The following is a 20,755-nucleotide window of genomic DNA, read 5'->3' as shown; positions in this document are numbered from 1 at the left end:
CGAAATCTTTTTCTGAACATAACACACATTTCATAGCGCGTGCACGAAAGCGGGGTCATGAAGCTAGTGTGGTTTAAGATCTGTGTCAAGAATTTTCAATTGGAGAGTAAAAAAATTTTCGCAACTGTATATTAACTTTATTGTTTTTCGCCCCAATATATTCATAGCTTCACACTTTAACTGTCCATGAAGTTTTTATTTCCTTTAAATTCATTCTTGTAACCTCTACCCCCTTTCGGGGACAACCTGATTTTCGTATGGCCCGTGGTTGACGGTCAATTTCACGCAATCCATGGCAATTATCCGTAAAACCTGGCCTAGCCATAATAAATTTTGTGACATCATAGCCTTGAAAAATGGGATCTAACTACATTTTTTGTACAGCTAATTGATTAATATACAGTCAGCAAAACGAATACCTTAGAATATCCTTCCATAATTCCCCTAGAAATTTTTTAACAAATCTGCCTCGGCCTTTCAAAGCACCCACTTTTCAGAAATATACTCGACTACTGTCATTACCGTGACTCCCGATGTCTTAATCTAATTATGAAGAATTAACTATCCAATCTTCCAAATTTTTTTTTAACTATGAAAAAGCCCTAAGCCTTGGCTATTCTCCTTTTTCATTGTTATCAGCATCTTATAGACAACCCAGGTATTCGCTTCAATATACATATTTGGTATACTATTTGAAAACTATTGCCATTTCCAAACCCACAAATATGCACGTGGTTCCAATCACTATTTGTAAAAGACTAGTTTATTAAATGCCCAAACTTTATTTATATACAGTCACTTATCAGTGATTATCTTTTCAACAAATGGGAATCACATAATGATATTAAACGTATTATTTCGATTGGTTGGGAAAGTTAACCGCTGATAAGAATCAGTATATAAAAAAGTTTGGTCACTTAATGAAATAGTTGTTTACGTATACTGCTTGGAATCATATGAATTTAGAAGCAACAATCAACAGAAAGGGAATTCCCCTAAAATTGTGTCTGGTACCACTTGACCTTAAATATTGTCATTTCCAAACCCACAAATATGCACGTGGATCCAATTACTATTTGTAAAAATTTAGTTTATTAAATTCCCAAATTTTATTTATATACTGACACTTATCAGTGATTAGCTTTTTCAACAAATCGGAATCACGTAATGATATTAAACGTGTTATTCCGATTCGTTGGAAAGTTAAGCACTGATAAGAATCAGAAAAAAGTTTTTCGCTAAATAAACTAGTTTTTTGCATATACTACTTGGAATCAACAGCCATCAGAAAGGGGATTCCCCTGAAATTGAATCTGGTACCACTTCTCCTTAAATATTGCCATTTCCAAAACGACAAATATGCACTTGATTCCAGTCACTATTTGTAGAAGACTAGTTTATTAAATACCCAAACTTTATTTATATACTGACACTTATCAGTGGTTTGCTTTTTCAACAAATAAGAATCACATAATTTATTTTTATTTATTTATTTATTATTACGAATAGCGGTAAGCATCAATGCTTGTCGCATAATAATATTAAACCTGTTATTTCGATTGGCTGGGAAAGTTAACCGCAGATAAGAATCAGTATTTAAACAAGAGCTAAGAGCTCATATGGCACTTGTGACGAGGTCGGAAGAGCCGAGAGCTCATATGGTACGAGGTTGGAAGAGCCAAGAGCCAAGAGCTCATTTGGTACTTGTGAGAAGGTCAAAACCTAAAGAATCCTAAAGAACCTAATGAAATACCTCATTTTTATAATCTTTCAGAATTAACCCTCGCCCCCACTCCCCCAAAGAGAGCGGATCCGCCCTTCCAACTCCCCCGAATGTCACAGGATCTGGTCGGAATTTGAAATTAGAACTTTATAGCACAAGATCCTTCTAAATATCAAATTTCATTAAGATCTGGTCACCCTTTCGTAAGTTACAAATACCTCAATTTTCAAAATTACCTCCCCCCTCCCAATTCCACCAAAGAGAGCAGATCCGGTCCAGTTATGTCAGTCACGTATCTTAGACAGGTTTCTATTCTTCCCATCCAGTTTCATCCTGATCTCACCGCTTTAAGTATTTTCTAAGATTTCCGGTCCCCCCAACTGCCCCCCCCCCCAATTACGTTTGATCCGGTTGAGATTTAAAATAAGATATCGGAGTTACGAGGTCCTTCTAAATATGAAGTTTCATGAAGATCCGATCACTCCTTCGTAAATTAAATATACGTTATTTTTCTTATTTTTCAGAATTACCCCCCCCCCCCGCAATTGAGCGGATCCGTTCCAATTATGTAAATTACGTATGCAAGACTTTTGCTTATTTTTCCAACCAAGTTTCATCCAAATCCCTCCAATCTAAGCGTTTCCCATCATTTTGGGTCTCCCCACCCCAAACTTCCCCCAATGTCACCAGATCCGGTCAGGATTTAAAATAAGAGCTTTGAGCCACGATATCCTTCTAAAAATCAAATTTCATGGAGATCCAATCACCCGTTCGTAAGTTAAAAATACCTCATTTTTTCTAATTTTTCAGAATTAACCCCCCACCCAACTACCCAAAAGAGAGCGGATCCGTTCCGTTTATGTCAATCATCTATCTAGGACTCGTGTTTATTTTTCCCACCATGTTTCATCCCGATCCCTCCACTCTAAGTGTTTTCCAAGTTTTAGGTTTCCCCCTCCCAACTCCCCACCCACATCATCAGATCCGGTCGGGATTTAAAATAAGAGCTCTAAGACACAATATCCTTCTAAACATCAAATTTCATTGAGATCCGACCACCGGTTCGTAAGTTGAAAATACCTCATTTTTCTAATTTTTAAGACTTACTCCCCCCCCCAACTACCCCAAAGAGAGCAAATAAGTTCCGATCATGTCAATCATGTATCTAGGACTTGCGCTTATTTTTCCCATCAAGTTTCATCCCGATCCCTCTACTCTAAGTGTTTTCCAAGATTTTAGGTTTCCCCCCTCCAACTCCCCCCAATGTCATCAGACCCAGTCGGGATTTAAAATAAGAGCTCTGAGACACAATATCATTCCAAACATCAAATTTCATTAAGATCCAATCACCCGCTCATAAGTTAAAAATACTTCATTTTTTCTATTTTTCCGAATTAACCGGCCCCTACTCCCCCCCCAGATGGTCAAATCGGGAAAACGACTATTTCTAATTTAATCTGGTCCGGTCCCTGATACGCTTGCCAAATTTCATCGTCCTAGCTTACCTGGAAGTGCCTAAAGTAGCAAAACCGGGACTTTAGGTTTTCCCCCTCCAACTCCCCCCAATGTCATCAGATCCGGTCGGGATTTAAAATAAGAGCTCTAAGACACAATATCATTCCAAACATCAAATTTCATTAAGATCCAAATACCCGCTGATAAGTTAAAAATACTTCATTTTTTCTATTTTTTGCGAATTAACCGGGCCCCCACTCCCCCCCAGATGGTCAAATCGGGAAAACGACTATTTCTAATTTAATCTGGTCCGGTCCCTGATACGCTTGCCAAATTTCATCGTCCTAGCTTACCTGGAAGTGCCTAAAGTAGCAAAACCGGGACCGACAGACCGACAGACCGACAGACAGACCGACAGAATTGGCGACTGCTATATGTCACTTGGTTAATACCAAGTGCCATAAAAAGTTTGGTCACTTAATAATCAGTTTTCACTAAATAAACTAGTTTTTTACAAATACTCCTTGGAATGACAGGGATGTTTAGATTTAAAGCAACGGCCAACAGAAAGGGGATTCCTCTAAAGTTGTATCTGGTTCCACTTCTTAAAAACTGTCATTTCCAAACCCACAAATATCCATGTGATTCCAGTCCTTATTTGCAAATATTTTTGCACAGGGTTCAAATAGCGTTTGCAGATTCAAGTTAAAGACTTAAACAGTTGCAGGGGCCGTGTTTTCTTATTTACTCTTGATTGCTTACAATGAACGTGGCTTCCTTTTGCTGTTGCAATAGATTGTGCAACATGGCCTAACACCAACCTAAAAATCCAAATCCTCCTTCCAAAACCATGCGGTTTCAATCCCTGTTTTCTAACATTTTTGCACACAGGGGGTGAACATGCAGCAAACAACTTATATTACAGATCAGTCATTATCAGATAATGAAAAGAATCAACTGGTTATGAAATGATTTTTAATCCCCAAAAGTTTTTGTATATTACCTGACTACAAGGTCATATACAAAAACTCCATAACAACCAGATTTTTCGAAAAAAACTCTTATAAATACGTTGAAGTCATGACTCTAGGATTTATTTTGATATTTCAGAATCCCATCCCCGCTCCCCCCCCCCCCCCCTCTAAAAAAAACTTTCCGAGTGCACTTTTAAATGTACAGAATGCATCATTTTCGAAACAGTGCCACACAAAAACTAAAATTCTATATAAAAATGCGGGGATGAAAAGGGTGACAACATCCCTTTTGTACTACAAGTAGAACAAAGAAGAGCGTGAAACACTGGCGTTACGTGAAACACTGGCTCGTTACACTACAGTTCTTTTTAGTGCTTTTAAAAAAGTTTCTCATTCCAATTCAATGAATTTTGTTGTTTCGAGGAATCCACTGATATTTTAGCAGGTATTTATTTTTATAAATTTGTGCCTAAAAAGTGTGTAATCTGTCATCTAGTGTTTATGTGAACAATGGCTGATACATGATTGTTCCTGATCCTATAAGTTTACAAATTACAATTATAGTGTTCTTGAATGCATACGCTACATAGACAAGATTCTAGACACAATTCAGGGAAAGTACAGATTCCCGTGGTGAGAAAAAAACAACAACAACAAAACAAACAAAATAAACGAATCATTTTATGGAGAATAAAAAAAAAAAAAAAAAAAAGAAAGAGAGAGAGAGAAAAATATAACCTTGCTAATCTTGCCTTACGCAAGATCTGCCTAAATCTGAGCGAATCAGCTCAAAGGTCTCATTCGGTTTATTCAAAAAATTGTAAAAAATTCTTTGGATTATTAGAAGTTATTGTATCTATTTATTTTTTTTATATATACTTATTATTATTTTATTGGAGTCTATTAAAGATGGTGCGTCAATTGAAAACCAAACTCCAAAAATTAAAACAAAATCCTAGTTCATATAAAACGTAAGGTATAAAGTTTATACAGCTAGCAATAAATATTCGATTAATATAAATCAGTTCAATTAAAATTCGATAAAAAGTTCGAATTAAATTCAATTTAAACTGCAGGGTTGAAAAGAGTGACAACCTCCCCTAAATTATAAAGAGTCCTTTACAAAACCTTGTATTATAACAAAGTATAGGTAAAAAGTACGCTCTGTCAATTGAAATCGTAACTCTAAAAATTAAAATAAAATCCAATTTCATGTAAACGTTAGAAATAAAGTTTATACAGGTGGCAAATATTGGTATTAGGTAATATAATATTAGGTAATATATTACCTAATGTAATTATCTGATATAATTATATTACCTAATATAATCAATTGTTATTTTATTATGCTACTTTATTATTTATTACTTTATTTTCTTTTTTATAAAAAATTATATTTATTTTTATATAAATGTTTTATAAAAATACTGTTATTTATGACTTTATGTTAATTAATATAATTATATTAAGTAATAAATTATATTAGGTAATATAATTAATATACAATATTAGGTAATATAAAAATAGGCAGCTTGTCTAGATATCACTCTGGCACCTGGTCATCGCCCTTGGCATCCTGCCAACCCTAACTGAAAAGGAAACATATAGAAGCAACTTTTACCTGAAACAAGGCCAAACAGGCCAGCAAGTGCAGCCATTCCGGCAAAGCCATTGACAAGGGGAACACAGAAAATGAATACGCCACTCAAGGCAATACAAATATTTGTCACAAGGAGGGAATCCACTGAGGGCATATCTGCCGAATAGCCAGACAATAAACGGCCGACTATGTTTGTCACACCAATGATGGATAAGAGGTAACCAGCCATTGTAGAATCAATACCCTGAAAGTTGATTAGTAAAATTAACTGATTCTTCCTACCTCAAATATTTCATAAGGGTTTATTTTATAAATGTGCCATCAGAGCTTAAGAACCACCCCTTACAAACTAATAAAATAGATAGTTATGAGTAAATTCTTACTTTGTTGTGGGTGAGTTGTGAGTGGGTAGTTGTGATTGAAATCCTGTGTAAGTTATTCAACCTAAGCCATCTGTTGATTTTCAAACGATATTTCAAAACAATGGCATTAACTGGAGAGGGGGGGGGGGATATAAGCAATTACCCAAGTAGATTCAAAAAATATTGTTTTGGTATTTTCATTAAAAATAGCCAAAATTACCCTCCTTAGTTTTTAAAAAATGAATTTTTGGGTTTTCATTTAGAATAATAATTATAAAAAAAAATAATAAAAAAAAAAAAATCATGGATTAGCACCTATGGTGAAAACTCGTACTACCTGAAATATGTAAATGAGTTTGTTTTCTAAATGTACAATCAGAAGTTTTTGTAAAACTAAAATGTGTAGCAATGAGTTAATTTCTATGAAAGTTATTTCATAGAAGTCATCTGTTGATTTTCAAACGAAATTTCAAAACAAGGGCATTAATTGAGGAGGGGGGGGGGCTATAAGCAATTACCCGCGTAGATTAAAAAAATATTGTTTTGGTATTTTCATTAAAAATAGCCAAAATTACCCTCCTTAGTTTCTTAAAAATGTATTTTTGGGTTTTCATTTATAATAATAATTATAAAAAAAAAATAAAAAAATATCATGGATTAGCACCTATGGTGAAAACTCATACTACCTAAAATATTTAAATGAGTTTGTTTTCTAAATTTACAATCAGAACTCATCTATAGCTTTTGTAAAATTAAAATGTGTAGCAATGAGTTAATTTCTATGAAAGTTATTTCACAAAACCCATCTGTTCATTTTCAAACGAAATTTCAAAACAAGGGCATTAATTGGGGAGGGGGGGGCTATTAGCAATTACCCGCGTAGATGGAAATACAAGAATAGGTCACTACAAAAATTGCGAACCCCACATTGGCCATCTCTTGGGTTGCTAACGATAAAAAAAACAGTCGGTCAGAAATTCTAGTAGAACGGTTTTGTTGATTCGTTCCAGAGTAAAAGAAGAACAATATATTTTTTTATATAATAATAATTACATTTGACGACAAATCTTTTACAAGAAAAGCGACTGTAAAGGGAAGTTTTCGAACAAGCAAGCTCTAATAAAGAAGAATAATTGAAATATGTAATAAAAAAACGAACATAAATGTTTATGACCATAACCACTCTATTATTAATGAAATAAAAAAAAACTCAAACATTCACCAATATGAGCCCTTAAATTCTTTCATTTGTTAGTATTTAACAGAGTTCCCACCATCTTCAGTTCCTGAAGTTCAACAATTGTCCAAATTTGCGTGCTATAGAGCGATTTCGGTTACTTCAGTAGAAAAACTGATTGTAATAGTACTGAAGTAGCTACAGGTGACAACACTGACATGCAAGCTATAATCAAATGGAGACATATGATTTAAATCAATTGAAATAACTAAGCTAAATAGGAGTATGAAAAATGTAAAGAATAAAAATATAATAAACGTAACATAATGTAATATATATAAATAAATGTAATATAAATTTAATTTGAAAAATGAAAAATATAAGAACAAAAAAAAACCTTACCTTGGAAACAGCTGCATCAATTATATAAACAAAAGGCACGTAAAATCCAAGCATGCCGAACACGCTGCTAATAGCTAACAGAGCCATCTTTTTGTCTTTTAAAAGAGAAAATCCAAGAAGTCCCCATAAAGCATCGAAAAAATTCCCTACAATAGAAAAAAAAACATAGATTGGGCCGATAGGTTGATTAGGTATATTCCCTACAATAGGAAAAAAAATCATAGAAATCTTCCCTAATCAGGCTTTGAGGCAACTCAGAAAAGACAATCATGATTCTAAGGTTAAAAATAATTGGATAGCAGTTAGACACGAAAAAAAATAATTGATAAGTTGAATAGGTATATCCACTTCAATAGAAAAGAAATCATTGAAATCTTTCGTAATCAGGTTCTGAGACAACTCAGAAACAGGATAATCATGATTTTAAGGTAAAAAATAATAGGATAGCAGTTAGACACGAAAAAAATAATTGATAAGTTGATTAGGTATATCCCCTACTATAAAAAAAAATCATTGAAATCTTTCCTAATCAGGTTCTGAGACAACTTAGAAACAGGACAATCATGATTTTAAGGTAAAAAATAATAGGATAGCAATTAGACACGAAAAAAATAATTGATAAGTTGATTAGGTATATCCCCTACAATAAAAAAAAAAAAATCATTGAAATCTTTCCTAATCAGGTTCTGAGACAACTCAGAAACAGGACAATCATGATTTTAAGGTAAAAAATAATAATATAGCAGTTAGACACGAAAAAAATAATTGATAAGTTTATTAGGTATATCCCCTACAATAAAAAAAATCATTGAAATCTTTCCTAATCAGGTTCTGAGGCAACTCAGAAACAGGGCAATCATGATTCTACGGTTAAAAATAATACTATTTCAGTTAGACACGAAAAAAATAATTGATAAGTTGATTAGGTATATCCCCTACAATAAAAAAAAATATCATTGAAATCTTTCCTAATCAGGTTCTGAGACAACTCAGAAACAGGACAATCATGATCCTAAGGTTAAAAATAATAGTATAGCAGTTAGACACGAAAAAATAATTGATAAGTTGATTAGGTATATCCCCTACAATAAAAAAAAATCATTGAAATCTTTCCTAATCAGGTTCTGAGGCAACTCAGAAACAGGACAATCATGATTCTACGGTTAAAAATAATACTATTTCAGTTAGACACGAAAAAAATAATTGATAAGTTGATTAGGTATATCCCCTACAATAAAAAAAAATCATTGAAATCTTTCCTAATCAGGTTCTGAGACAACTCAGAAACAGGACAATCATGATCGTAAGGTTAAAAATAATAATATAGCAGTTAGACACGAAAAAATATTTGATAAGTTGATAAGGTATATCCCCTACAATAAAAAAAAATCATTGAAATCTTTCCCAATCAGGTTCTGAGGCAACTCAGAAACAGGGCAATCATGATTCTAAGGTTAAAAATAATACAATAGCAGTTAGACACGAAAAAAATAATTGATAAGTTGATTAGGTATATCCCCTACAATAGAAAAAAAATCATTGAAATCTTTCCTAATCAGGTTCTGAGACAACTCAGAGACAGGGCAATCATGATTCTAAGGTTAAAAATAATAGGATAGCAGTTAGACACGACAAAAATAATTGATAAATCGATTAGGTATATCCCCTACAATAGAAAAAAGAATCATTGAAATCTTTCCTAATCAGGTTCTGAGACAACTCAGAGACAGGACAATCATAATTTTAAGGTAAAAAATAATAGGATAGCAGTTAGACACGAGAAAAATAATTGACAAGTCGATTAGGTATATCCCCTACAATAGAAAAAAAAATCATTGAAATCTTTCGTAATCAGGTTCTGAGACAACTCAGAGACAGGACAATCATGATTTTAAGGTAAAAAATAATAGTATAGCAGTTAGACACGAAAAAATAATTGATAAGTTGATTAGGTATATCCCCTACAATAGAAAAAAATCATTGAAATCTCTCGTAATGAGGTTCTGAGACAACTCAGAAACAGGACAATCATAATTTTAAGGTTAAAAATAATACAATAGCAAATAGACACGAAAAAAATAATTGATAAGTCGATTAGGTATATCCCCTACAATAGAAAAAAAAAGTCATTGAAATCTTTCGTAATCAGGTTCTGAGACAACTCAGAGACAGGGCAATCATGATTCTAAGGTTAAAAATAATACTATAGCAGTTAGACACGAACAAAATAATTGATAAGTTGATTAGGTATATCCCCTACAATAAAAAAAAAATCATTGAAATCTTTCCTAATCAGGTTCTGAGACAACTCAGAGACAGGACAATCATGATTTTAAGGTAAAAAAATAATAGGATAGCAGTTAGACACGAAAAAAATAATTGACAAGTCGATTAGGTATATCCCCTACAATAGAAAAAAAAAATCATTGAAATCTTTCGTAATCAGGTTCTGAGACAACTCAGAGACAGGACAATCATGATTTTAAGGTAAAAAATAATAGTATAGCAGTTAGACACGAAAAAATAATTGATAAGTTGATTAGGTATATCCCCTACAATAGAAAAAAAAAGTCATTGAAATCTTTCGTAATCAGGTTCTGAGACAACTCAGAGACAGGGCAATCATGATTCTAAGGTTAAAAATAATACTATAGCAGTTAGACACGAACAAAATAATTGACAAGTCGATTAGGTATATCCCCTACAATAGAAAAAAAAAATCATTGAAATCTTTCGTAATGAGGTTCTGAGACAACTCAGAAACAGGAAAATCATAATTTTAAGGTTAAAAATAATACAATAGCAGTTAGACACGAAAAAAAATAATTGATAAGTTGATTAGGTATATCCCCTACAATAGAAAAAAAAATCATTGAAATCTTTCGTAATCAGGTTCTGAGACAACACAAAGACAGGACAATCATGATTCTAAGGTTATAAATAATAGGATAGCAGTTAGACACGAAAAAAATAATTGATAAGTTGATTAGGTATATCCCCTACAATAAAAAAAAATCATTGAAATCTTTCGCAATCAGGTTCTGAGACAACTCAGAAACAGGACAATCATAATTTTAAGGTAAAAAATAATAGGGTAGCAATCAGACACGACAAATAAAATTGATAAGTTAATTAGGTATATCCCCTACAATAAAAAAAATCATTGAAATCTTTTCTAATCAGGTTCTGAGACCACTCAGAGACAGGGCAATCATGATTCTATGGTTAAAAATAATAGGATAGCAGTTAGACACGAAAAAAATAATTGATAAGTCGATTAGGTATATCCCCTACAATAGAAAAAAAAAATCATTGAAATTTTTCGTAATCAGGTTCTGAGACAACTCAGAGACAGGACAATCATGATTTTAAGGTAAAAAATAATAGGATAGCAGGTAGACACGAAAAAAATAATTGATAAATCGATTAGGTATATCCCCTACAATAGAAAAAAAAATCATTGAAATCTTTCGTAATCAGGTTCTGACACAACTCAGAGACAGGACAATCATGATCTTAAGGTAAAAAATAATAGGATAGCAGTTAGACACGAAAAAAATAATTGATAAGTTGATTAGGTATATCCCCTACAATAAAAAAAAAAAATCATTGAAATCTTTCCTAATCAGGTTCTGAGACAACTCAGAGACAGGACAATCATGATTTTAAGGTAAAAAATAATAGGATAGCAGTTAGACACGAAAAAAATAATTGATAAGTCGATTAGGTATATCCCCTACAATAGAAAAAAAAATCATTGGAATCTTTCGTAATCAGGTTCTGAGACAACTCAGAAACAGGACAATCATAATTTTAAGGTAAAAAATAATAGGATAGCAGTTAGACACGAAAAAAATAATTGTTAAGTCGATTAGTTATATCCCCTAAAATAGAAAAAAAATCATTGAAATCTTTCGTAATCAGGTTCTGAGGCAACTCAGAGACAGGGCAATCATGATTCTAAGGTTAAAAATAATACTATAGCAGTTAGACACGAAAAAAATAATTGATAAATCGAATAGGTATATCCCCTACAATAGAAAAAAAAATCATTGAAATCTTTCGTAATCAGGTTCTGAGACAACTCAGAGACAGGACAATCATGATTTTAAGGTTAAAAAATAATAGGATAGCAGTTAGACACGAAAAAAATAATTGATAAATCGATTAGGTATATCCCCTACAATAGAAAAAAAAATCATTGAAATCTTTCGTAATCAGGTTCTGACACAACTCAGAGACAGGACAATCATGATCTTAAGGTAAAAAATAATAGGATAGCAGTTAGACACGAAAAAAATAATTGATAAGTCGATTAGGTATATCCCCTACAATAGAAAAAAAATCATTGGAATCTTTCGTAATCAGGTTCTGAGACAACTCAGAAACAGGACAATCATAATTTTAAGGTAAAAAATAATAGGATAGCAGTTAGACACGAAAAAAATAAATGTTAAGTCGATTAGTTATATCCCCTACAATAGAAAAAAAATCATTGAAATCTTTCGTAATCAGGTTCTGAGGCAACTCAGAGACAGGGCAATCATGATTCTAAGGTTAAAAATAATACTATAGCAGTTGACACGAAAAAAAAAATTGATAAATCGATTAGGTATATCCCCTACAATAGAAAAAAAAAATCATTGAAATCTTTCCTAATCAGGTTCTGAGACAACTCAGAAACAGAACAATCATGATTTTAAGGTAAAAAATAATAGGATAGCAGTTAGACACGAAAAAAATAATTGATAAATCGATTAGGTATATCCCCTACAATAAAAAAAAAATCATTGAAATCTTTCCTAATCAGGTTCTGAGACAACTCAGAGACAGGGCAATCATGATTCTAATGTTAAAAATAATACTATAGCAGTTAGACACGAAAAAAATAATTGATAAGTTGATTAGGTATATCCCCTACAGTAGAAAAAAAATCGTTGAAATCTTTCCTAATCAGGTTCTCAGATCACTCAGAGACAGGGCAATCATGATTCTAAGGTTAAAAATAATAGTATAGCAGTTAGACACGAAAAAAATAATTGATAAGTTGATTAGGTATATCCCCTACAGTAGAAAAAAATCATTGAAATCTTTCGTAATCAGGTTCTGAGACAACTCAGAGACAGGACAATCATGATTCTAAGGTTAAAAATAATAGGATAAAAGTTAGACACGAAAAAAATAATTGATAAGTTGATTAGGTATATCCCCTACAATAGAAAAAATCATCGAAATCTTTCGTAATCAGGTTCTGAGACAACTCAGAGACAGGACAATTATGATTCTAAGGTCAAAAATAACAGGATAGCAGTTAGACCCGAAAAAAAATAATTCACTAAAATAAGTAAAAACAATTCATTATGGATTTAAATTAAAATAAGTAAAAATCAACAATCATAAATAACGTGACATAATTATAAACCTTTGGGAAATTGGCTTAAAGTGCAATAAAAAATAAGGAAAAAATTTAACTATGGACTCCACTATTCAAATGGATGAAATTGTAAAACCTTAAGAAACTGAATTTATTACTTTTACTCATATTTATCACTTTGACCGGACCTGTCTCGGCCTAAATTATTAATTTTTAATAAGCCGCATTATGAATAGTTTATATTGTTAAGAGCATACTCCAGGCAGTTATTTATTCGTCCATTAATAATAAACAGCAACTTCTGCACGAATTCACTTCTCTGTGGGTCTCTGAAGCTGTTTGTTTAAGAATCAATTCTGGGCCCAGGACACGCCAATTTCCCCATTTTTATAATACTGACAGATGAGCTAGTTACAGCAATTGGTGGACTTAATGGAAACCATAATAAATGAATATGTATCGAGCATTGGCAAGCGCCAATTTGACCCAATCACAAATTTTTATACAACTTTCCAGCCAATCAGAAAATATAATTAAAAATCTGATTGCCTTAAATTAACGCTAACAAAATCTCGGTATTAGTAGATAAGGAGTTTGACAGATGCTCCTCAGAACAGACAGCAGTAAAACAAGGTTGGAACAGGGTTGCATCATAACCCATGAGGAAAAGGGTGACTTTGATGGGGAGGTAAAATTATACCTCCTTTTGGTTACGTACAAGATCTTAGATCACTTAGTAACAGCTTAGAGACCGTAGTAATGTCCTAATTAGTTTAAAAGAACAAGGTGCAAAGCTAGGACAAAGGTACAAAGACAAATTATTTTATCGTATATAATTTTACCCACAATGTAATACGTGATAGACCTGTTGAAACCATAGAATAAGATAAGAATCAGAGAAAGGCCGAAACCTAGAGTTCAAACATATGGAGAGAGTTCAATTCACTAGTGAATATTTAATTTCAAAATTAAATTTTATTTATTTTACTATAATTAAATTACTGTAGCTTAACTTAATTCTTAATTAATTTTCGGCTGAATTGTCAAGCCGACAAATTTCTAATTAATCTGTCATTAACATAATAATAAAAAAAAACTCTTCGGTTTAACCTTTAAAATAAAGAATTTGAACCAAATTTGTCCGTAAAATTTCGCATTCCTTGTCTTTGTTATTGGTAGGTTATTTTATCATGTGGAATTTCTTACGATGATTTTTATTCATCAATCCTTCAATTTTAATGTTTAGTCCTAAAATGAAAATTCTGCTTTTGTCGATAGCAAGATTTGGCTTTATTCTTCTACCAAATTACATTTCCGAAATTAGTAATTTTAGAAAGAACAGCATTTCGAGAATTGGTCGAAAATAGCTATAAAAATTTCCTAATTTTTAAGTAAGTTTAGAACATTAAAAAAAGTATAAGAAATATGATTATTCTGGCGTTGTAATAGAATAGACCTGAAACTGATAGAATCATTTATACAAGTATCTTGACCTTTTGAAGCAAATTACTCCTGTAGATATGTAACAAATTGTAGAGGGAGCACAAGTTTTAAGATGTGAGTTTTTCTGCTATTTTGTTTTTTTTTGTGTTTCCTATTCCTCAATTCTTATTTTGTTTAATTTCGATTAGTTTGTTTTGTTCTTTTTTCTTTTTTTTTTTTGTTGATAAAGGCTTCCGTTGGAAGAAGCGCCAAAATATTTGCAGTCTTAATACTACTAATTAAAAAGCAGAAATTTATTATTCTCTTTCCTTCTTATTTTAATGGTTACTATTATTTCATTTATTTTTATTATCTTATTTATCTTTTATTTTGCTATTTATTTTTATTTTACTAATTAGTTTATTATTCTTGTCTTATTGGTTAATTAGCAAAACCAGAATATTTATTCTCGAATTAACAAAACGTTCATTAACAAAACTATTCTCGAATTAACAAAACGAATTAAGAAAACAAAATATTTATTAACGAATTAACATAATAATTAACAAAACTAGAATTAGCAAGGATTGGACAGTGTATCATGTACTATTGTCACTTTTCCAAACTGCCTGTTTCATAAACTTAACCATTTCAGCAAATTAGAGGCTTATTTATGAATGACATCCTTTTTTAAATAAAGGTAGGACCCCTGACCAAAGTCGTATCCAGGGGGGGGGGGAGTTTATCAGGTTTGAACACCACCATCCCCCTCACCCGAAATTTATGTGTGACACGTGAAAAAGTAACAAAAATACATATAAAATTTTTAATACGTTCTGAATAGTGTTTTTTGTAAATCCCTCCCCCCTCTGCAAAAATTCCTAGATACACTCTTGCTCCAAACAATAAAATTCAGAAAACCATAGCTTACGTTCTTCCTCAATTGCCTCTTCTTCGATAACCTCAGTGAATCTCCTTGTTGAGCGAGGAATTGACATCATACTTTGACGGAATTGGGATAAATTTTGTGACTGATTAAATTCAGGGATGTTTTTGATTGAACCAGAATAAAATATATCTTTTCGGGTCAAAGGACGCGTGAAACTCCTTAAAGACGCAGATGATCTAGAAAAAAAAGAATCAACAAAATATTTTTAAGAGACATTTTTGATAGAGGATAAACTACAATCGAACCTAAGGCTCAATACAAGTTCCTCAATATATGTAGCAGACATATGTGTATGCAGAAAACATCTTTGTAGAGTCTTCCACATTGCGAATCTGAAGAAGGATAATGACAGTTCTAGCAATGCAAAAAAAAACGAAAAAAGAAAGAAAAATGCCTATGTTGAGCTATGCGTTATACTACTACTAACAACTTACTACGGCAGCAATCCACCTAAGGCCATCACAGCTACTCATGCTCCTCCTCCATCCAAAACTTTTCAAGGCCCCCCCTCTTTAACCCTTCCAGGAAGTTACCATTTTCCTTAAATCTTTTCTTACATCCTCCCACAGCTTAGATAACAATACGTTATGAAAACTGGATTTATTTTTGGGACACAGTGCGCGGTAACGATGCTAGCGGCTGAAGACAGGAAACTGGCACGTATTCAACAAAACTATTCACCCCGTATGCAAAATTAATGCAACAAAACAAAATTATGTTTTCGCCTTTGGTGTTGTAGTACGATCTACGGGTCTGAGCGCGGGCTTAGAGGAGGCGCCAAGTTCAGAGCTCTGTACCAAAAGCTTCTCATGGGCAAGATAGGAGTTTTCATGACTATATATTGGCATCTAAGCTGTGCATCCTCCCACCTATTTCGGGAGCGACAAACTTTTCGTTCAGCCATAGACGGTTGCCTAATAAGGATGACCTTGGGCAATCTATCATCCTTCGTCCGCAGAACGTGTCCTATCCGTCTCACCCTTTCTCTCATTATAGCCCTAAAAAGTGACTATGATGTTTTTTCAATATAGCCTATGAGTTATGAATTTTCAAATTTAAAATAAATTGAGTTACGGAAGCAGTATGTATCGAGTATATATCGAAATAGTGATGAGATACTTGAGCTTGTGGAGCCCTCATCTGATTCGTCTGTAAGACTCTATCCTTAGAAAAACGGAAGCAATTTTGCGTAGCTGAAAGTTATTATTGAACGTAGCTGAACGCGGGTCTAGGTCTACAAAAAACCAAAAAGCGCATTGAAATGTTTTATGTGGATCTTAGTTTAGTTTTTACGACCTGGACAAAAATCTAGGAGGGGTGGGGGGCGTAACCCCCCGGATACAGCCTTAGAAATTGGTAACCAATTTCAGGTTGGTAAAATACAGGCTTGTTTGATAGGTAAAGTTTCAAGGAAGACCAGAGAATTTTGGGTTCATAACCATACCAAACCTAATTCACATAATGACGTTATTTGGTTATTTACGGTCCCTAAAATTTATCGTCTTCTGTTAGACCTTAGCTTAAAGCTCTATTCAAACCAAAAGGAATTTCCTTCAGAAAACCCGAAGAGAAACACAAGAGACTTTTAAGACACGAATGTTTCTTGTTAGATAATTTTTAGACTAATCTTGCAACATCATTGAAAAAAAAAAACTACAATAAAATGCAATATCTAGACAAAATAAAATGGTTTTGACCTTAAATAAGGTAGTTCTTGTTGTTTTGCTTAGGATCAACAACATCTCCCTATGCTTAACAACATAAGAACCTTTTTTCATTAAGGAAAAGAAATCCAAAGAATATTTGCCCGCCTCAAAGTATTTAAAAAAAAAAATCTTCTTTTTTTGCACCAGAATTATCCTTAAATTGGGCATTGGCATGACCAGCGTCACACCCTAGTTCTTTATTGTACAACTTTGTTACCATGGATATAGGATATCAGGGATTTCCTGGAAGGGAAATGGGCAAAGTTAAAAAAAAACTTTTTTTTCGAAGTGTCCTTTTTTATAATTTCACTCGTTCTGTCACTTTGAAATATTTTTGTTTCTCAAGGAAAAGAAGCGAAATGGCACATGCGCAATTATTTTCTTTATTTTTACTTATCTTTACTAATTTTTTACTTATATAAGACAAAAAAAAAAAAAAAAAAAAAAAAAAAAAAAAAAAAAAAAAAAAAAAAAAAAAAAAAAAAAAAAAACTTAAATACCAGTAACTGAGGTGAAAGTGAAGTTAGTAAGAAAATCCCCATAACAAGTGACTGAAATGTACACGGTCATAAGGCCTTCAGGAATTGTCTAGGAGGATGTGGTAAGTTTTTTGAGAAAGAACGTTTGTCTTACTGAAGTCCTTCCTTTTTTTACAATTTTACTAACTTTTGCCATATTTAAATAGTTTTTTTGCGCCTGAACTGCGATTAAAAGGGCCACTGGCATGGCTAGCGACATGTCCTAGTTCTTTATGGTAATTTTTTTTTTTTAATAAAAAAAGAAGGAAAATATTGATTTTTTTTTTACCAACCAATAGAATGTAGACAATATTCATAGATGTTTATTCTATTTAAGAATCCTTAAGTTTTGTTGTATATCAGCAGTGTCAAAAAAAAGAAGAAAGAAATTAAATAAGATAAAATTCGGATCATTTCGATCTCCAATGCTGGATAATTTTTTCGTACTGTCTCTCCAATGTAGTTCATTTCAATAGAAACATATTTCGTCTACTAGCTGTTACTTTCTCTTTCTTCATAACAAATTCTCTAAATTTTCTCTCTTAATAAAACTTTAACTCTCCTAATTAGCAAAATACTCTTAATAAAATACAGACTTACGCAATACTGGGTGTTGCTCTTGCAGTGAACATAAAACTGTATTCACTGTGATTATCGCCAATGCTCTAAAAACAAAACGTATAAATAAACAATTAAATAAATTTCATAAATTAATTAAAGTTAATTAGTTGATTATATTAAAGAAATAAATAAAAAGAATTGACAAGGTAATATGCTCACAATACAAACACCTTTTTGCAACACACAGACACCCGATGTCACAACAACAGCGTAGACTCCTCCTCCACCCCACTCTTTTCGGAGCTTCATTTTTGCTACCGTGAAATTCCCGCATCCATAAATCTTTGATTGTAAAACGGATGTTAAAAATATAATTGGATTTTAATGCATGAAAGATTCTATACGAAAAAACAGCTTAAGCTATAGGTGGACTGTGCAACAATCTAACAGTTTATAAAAACTTTAAAGCTCATTTAATCGTTCCAATTTCGACATGCTGGTCACACAATAAACTCTAGGTGTCGATGATCACCCGAAGTTGCTCGGAATCGCTCAGGTCATATCTGGCCAACACTCGTGTAATGAGGTTAGCCAAAAGCATTGGCCAAATCTAAGGCTTGGCGTGGCTAGGGAAGCGAAGGGATGAGTGCTGATAAAAAATTTCAGAGAAAAAATACTTTAATTTCAATGTTGAAGATACACTGCATTGTTTGAAAAAAATTGGAAGTCCAAATTTTCGAGGCCAGTAGCAAACCAGAGACCCTCGGTGGTGATGACTGGAGGATTTATGTAAAATTTAAAGTTAAACAGTCTTAAAAGTTCAAACTTCCAAGTGCCAGTTCATGAGCTAAAAACCCTGGGTGACAACAGATTACGGTCGATAGTAAAAGCAGACAAAAAAAAACGTTTATAGAGATGCACCGACGGTTGCATCCAGTCAAGGCTGCTTTGAAAAGCTGCTTTTCAGACAGACCGCCTATCTTGATCTAGCCTATCCGCCTATCTATCTAGGCTTTTGCTGAGGTAGTAGAATAGGGTTTGAATAGGTAATTAACACAGCACATGGAATCTGCCGATTTCTTATTTTACTGATTTTCGAGAGCATTCATGCTGTTTAAGTAAAGAGCAATAAAGGCACAATGTATATTTTTTTTTTTTAGCTAAGAGCACTTCGTATAGAAGGAGCTGTCGTAGTATCATCGATTAGGGCTCATTCGATTGCAAATTGAAAGGATCAGTTTTTAATTGTCGAAAGTGATTGGAGAGCAACCAGCCCCAACTCTCACGCCTATCATTTCTCCAGAAACATACAAATAAAATTTTAAGATAGCCATTTTTCATGACAGCCTGATAAGCATCTATGCTTATCCAGTCAGCGCAAATCTTTCTTACTGTAACAACCAGTTTGGGACTTCCACGGAAATCCAGAACCAAAATAATGTCCCCATTTTTAGTCACATCTTATTCATATACTGCACAATCAATCCTTATGAATATATTGTACAATACGATCCGGTCCATTGTTTTTTTTTTTAGTTATCAACATTGAGAATTTTTGTCCTCGGCCACAGGGAAACCTGACCACATTTAGAAACCTCATTAAGAGGAAACTATACTAGACCTAGACAAAAGCGTACATTCAGATTACCTGTTCACATCATAACATGATTATCAATATGGATATTAATTGTGAATTCTTCTGAAATTTCTAATACTTATATTAAGATCAAACTATATATAAAGTTTCAAGTGTTGAAATCAGAAAAGAAGTTGAGCTGATAAACAAAAAATTTTGATTTTGAATTACAATCACCTTGGTGAATTGTGATGAAAAACTTGAGTGATGGCTAATTGGATTAATAACAAAACAGATAGTCTGAGTGAGAGGCAAAGCTGGCATAAGCGCTTTTTCAGAATTGTATAAAAACGATGTCATTTCACTTATTGATAGATAGTCTATAATCCATCCAAGAGCAGAGCTGAAGTAGAACTAACGTCCACCCTATGGCAGAACCACAATACTCTCAGGGCAACTGAGATTTTCAGTTGCCCTGAGAGTAGAACCTGTGGATTCTACCTTAAATTTTACCTGTATGTCCTTGTGGACCTGGTTGGTCATACATTTTTTGAACAGTTTTTAGATCTCCAATCGCCTTCAAATGTCTAAAAGAACTAATAAACCACTTGAATTACTGTTAACATAAGCCTATCTACCTTAATTCTGCCCTAGGATGGATGATAGACATGATCATCAAGTAAAAAGAATCATTTTTATACAATCTTTAGAATAGTTTTCAAAAGCATTTTCATGCCAGCTTCACTTCTAACAGAAACTTTCTGTCTTGGGTCCCATTAACCATGGGTCTCAAAGCTTTCATTATTTTAATCTGGTTGATAATTTCAAATTTATATCTACTTATTTTTACTTGCTAGGAAATTATTTACCAGGTCTTTTATAACCTGGATAAAGTGAAAAAATATAAAGATTATAAGGTAAAATACGTAAAGCAAAAAAATATATAAAGTAAAGAA

The 20,755-nt window shown here is 32.8% G+C and overlaps 1 protein-coding gene across 2 annotated transcripts in view; it reads right to left on the bottom strand.

Annotated features, from left to right (window-relative positions):
* The window catches only part of LOC136025989 (monocarboxylate transporter 14-like), an 88,436-nt gene that overhangs the window by 612 nt on the left and 67,069 nt on the right, over positions 1-20,755 (bottom strand). For both annotated transcript variants that reach the window (XM_065702132.1, XM_065702141.1), the window contains exons 10-13: positions 18,263-18,327; positions 15,421-15,614; positions 7,694-7,839; positions 5,774-5,996 (exon numbers count right to left, since the gene is read on the bottom strand). In XM_065702132.1, coding sequence (XP_065558204.1) covers positions 5,774-5,996; positions 7,694-7,839; positions 15,421-15,614; positions 18,263-18,327 — 628 coding nt within the window. The remainder of the gene's footprint in view (positions 1-5,773; positions 5,997-7,693; positions 7,840-15,420; positions 15,615-18,262; positions 18,328-20,755) is intronic.

The sequence above is a fragment of the Artemia franciscana genome, chromosome 1 (assembly GCF_032884065.1).
Source record: "Artemia franciscana chromosome 1, ASM3288406v1, whole genome shotgun sequence".
NCBI classification, from domain to species: Eukaryota; Metazoa; Arthropoda; class Branchiopoda; order Anostraca; family Artemiidae; genus Artemia; species Artemia franciscana.
This window is presented reverse-complemented; position numbering and strand designations above follow the sequence as displayed.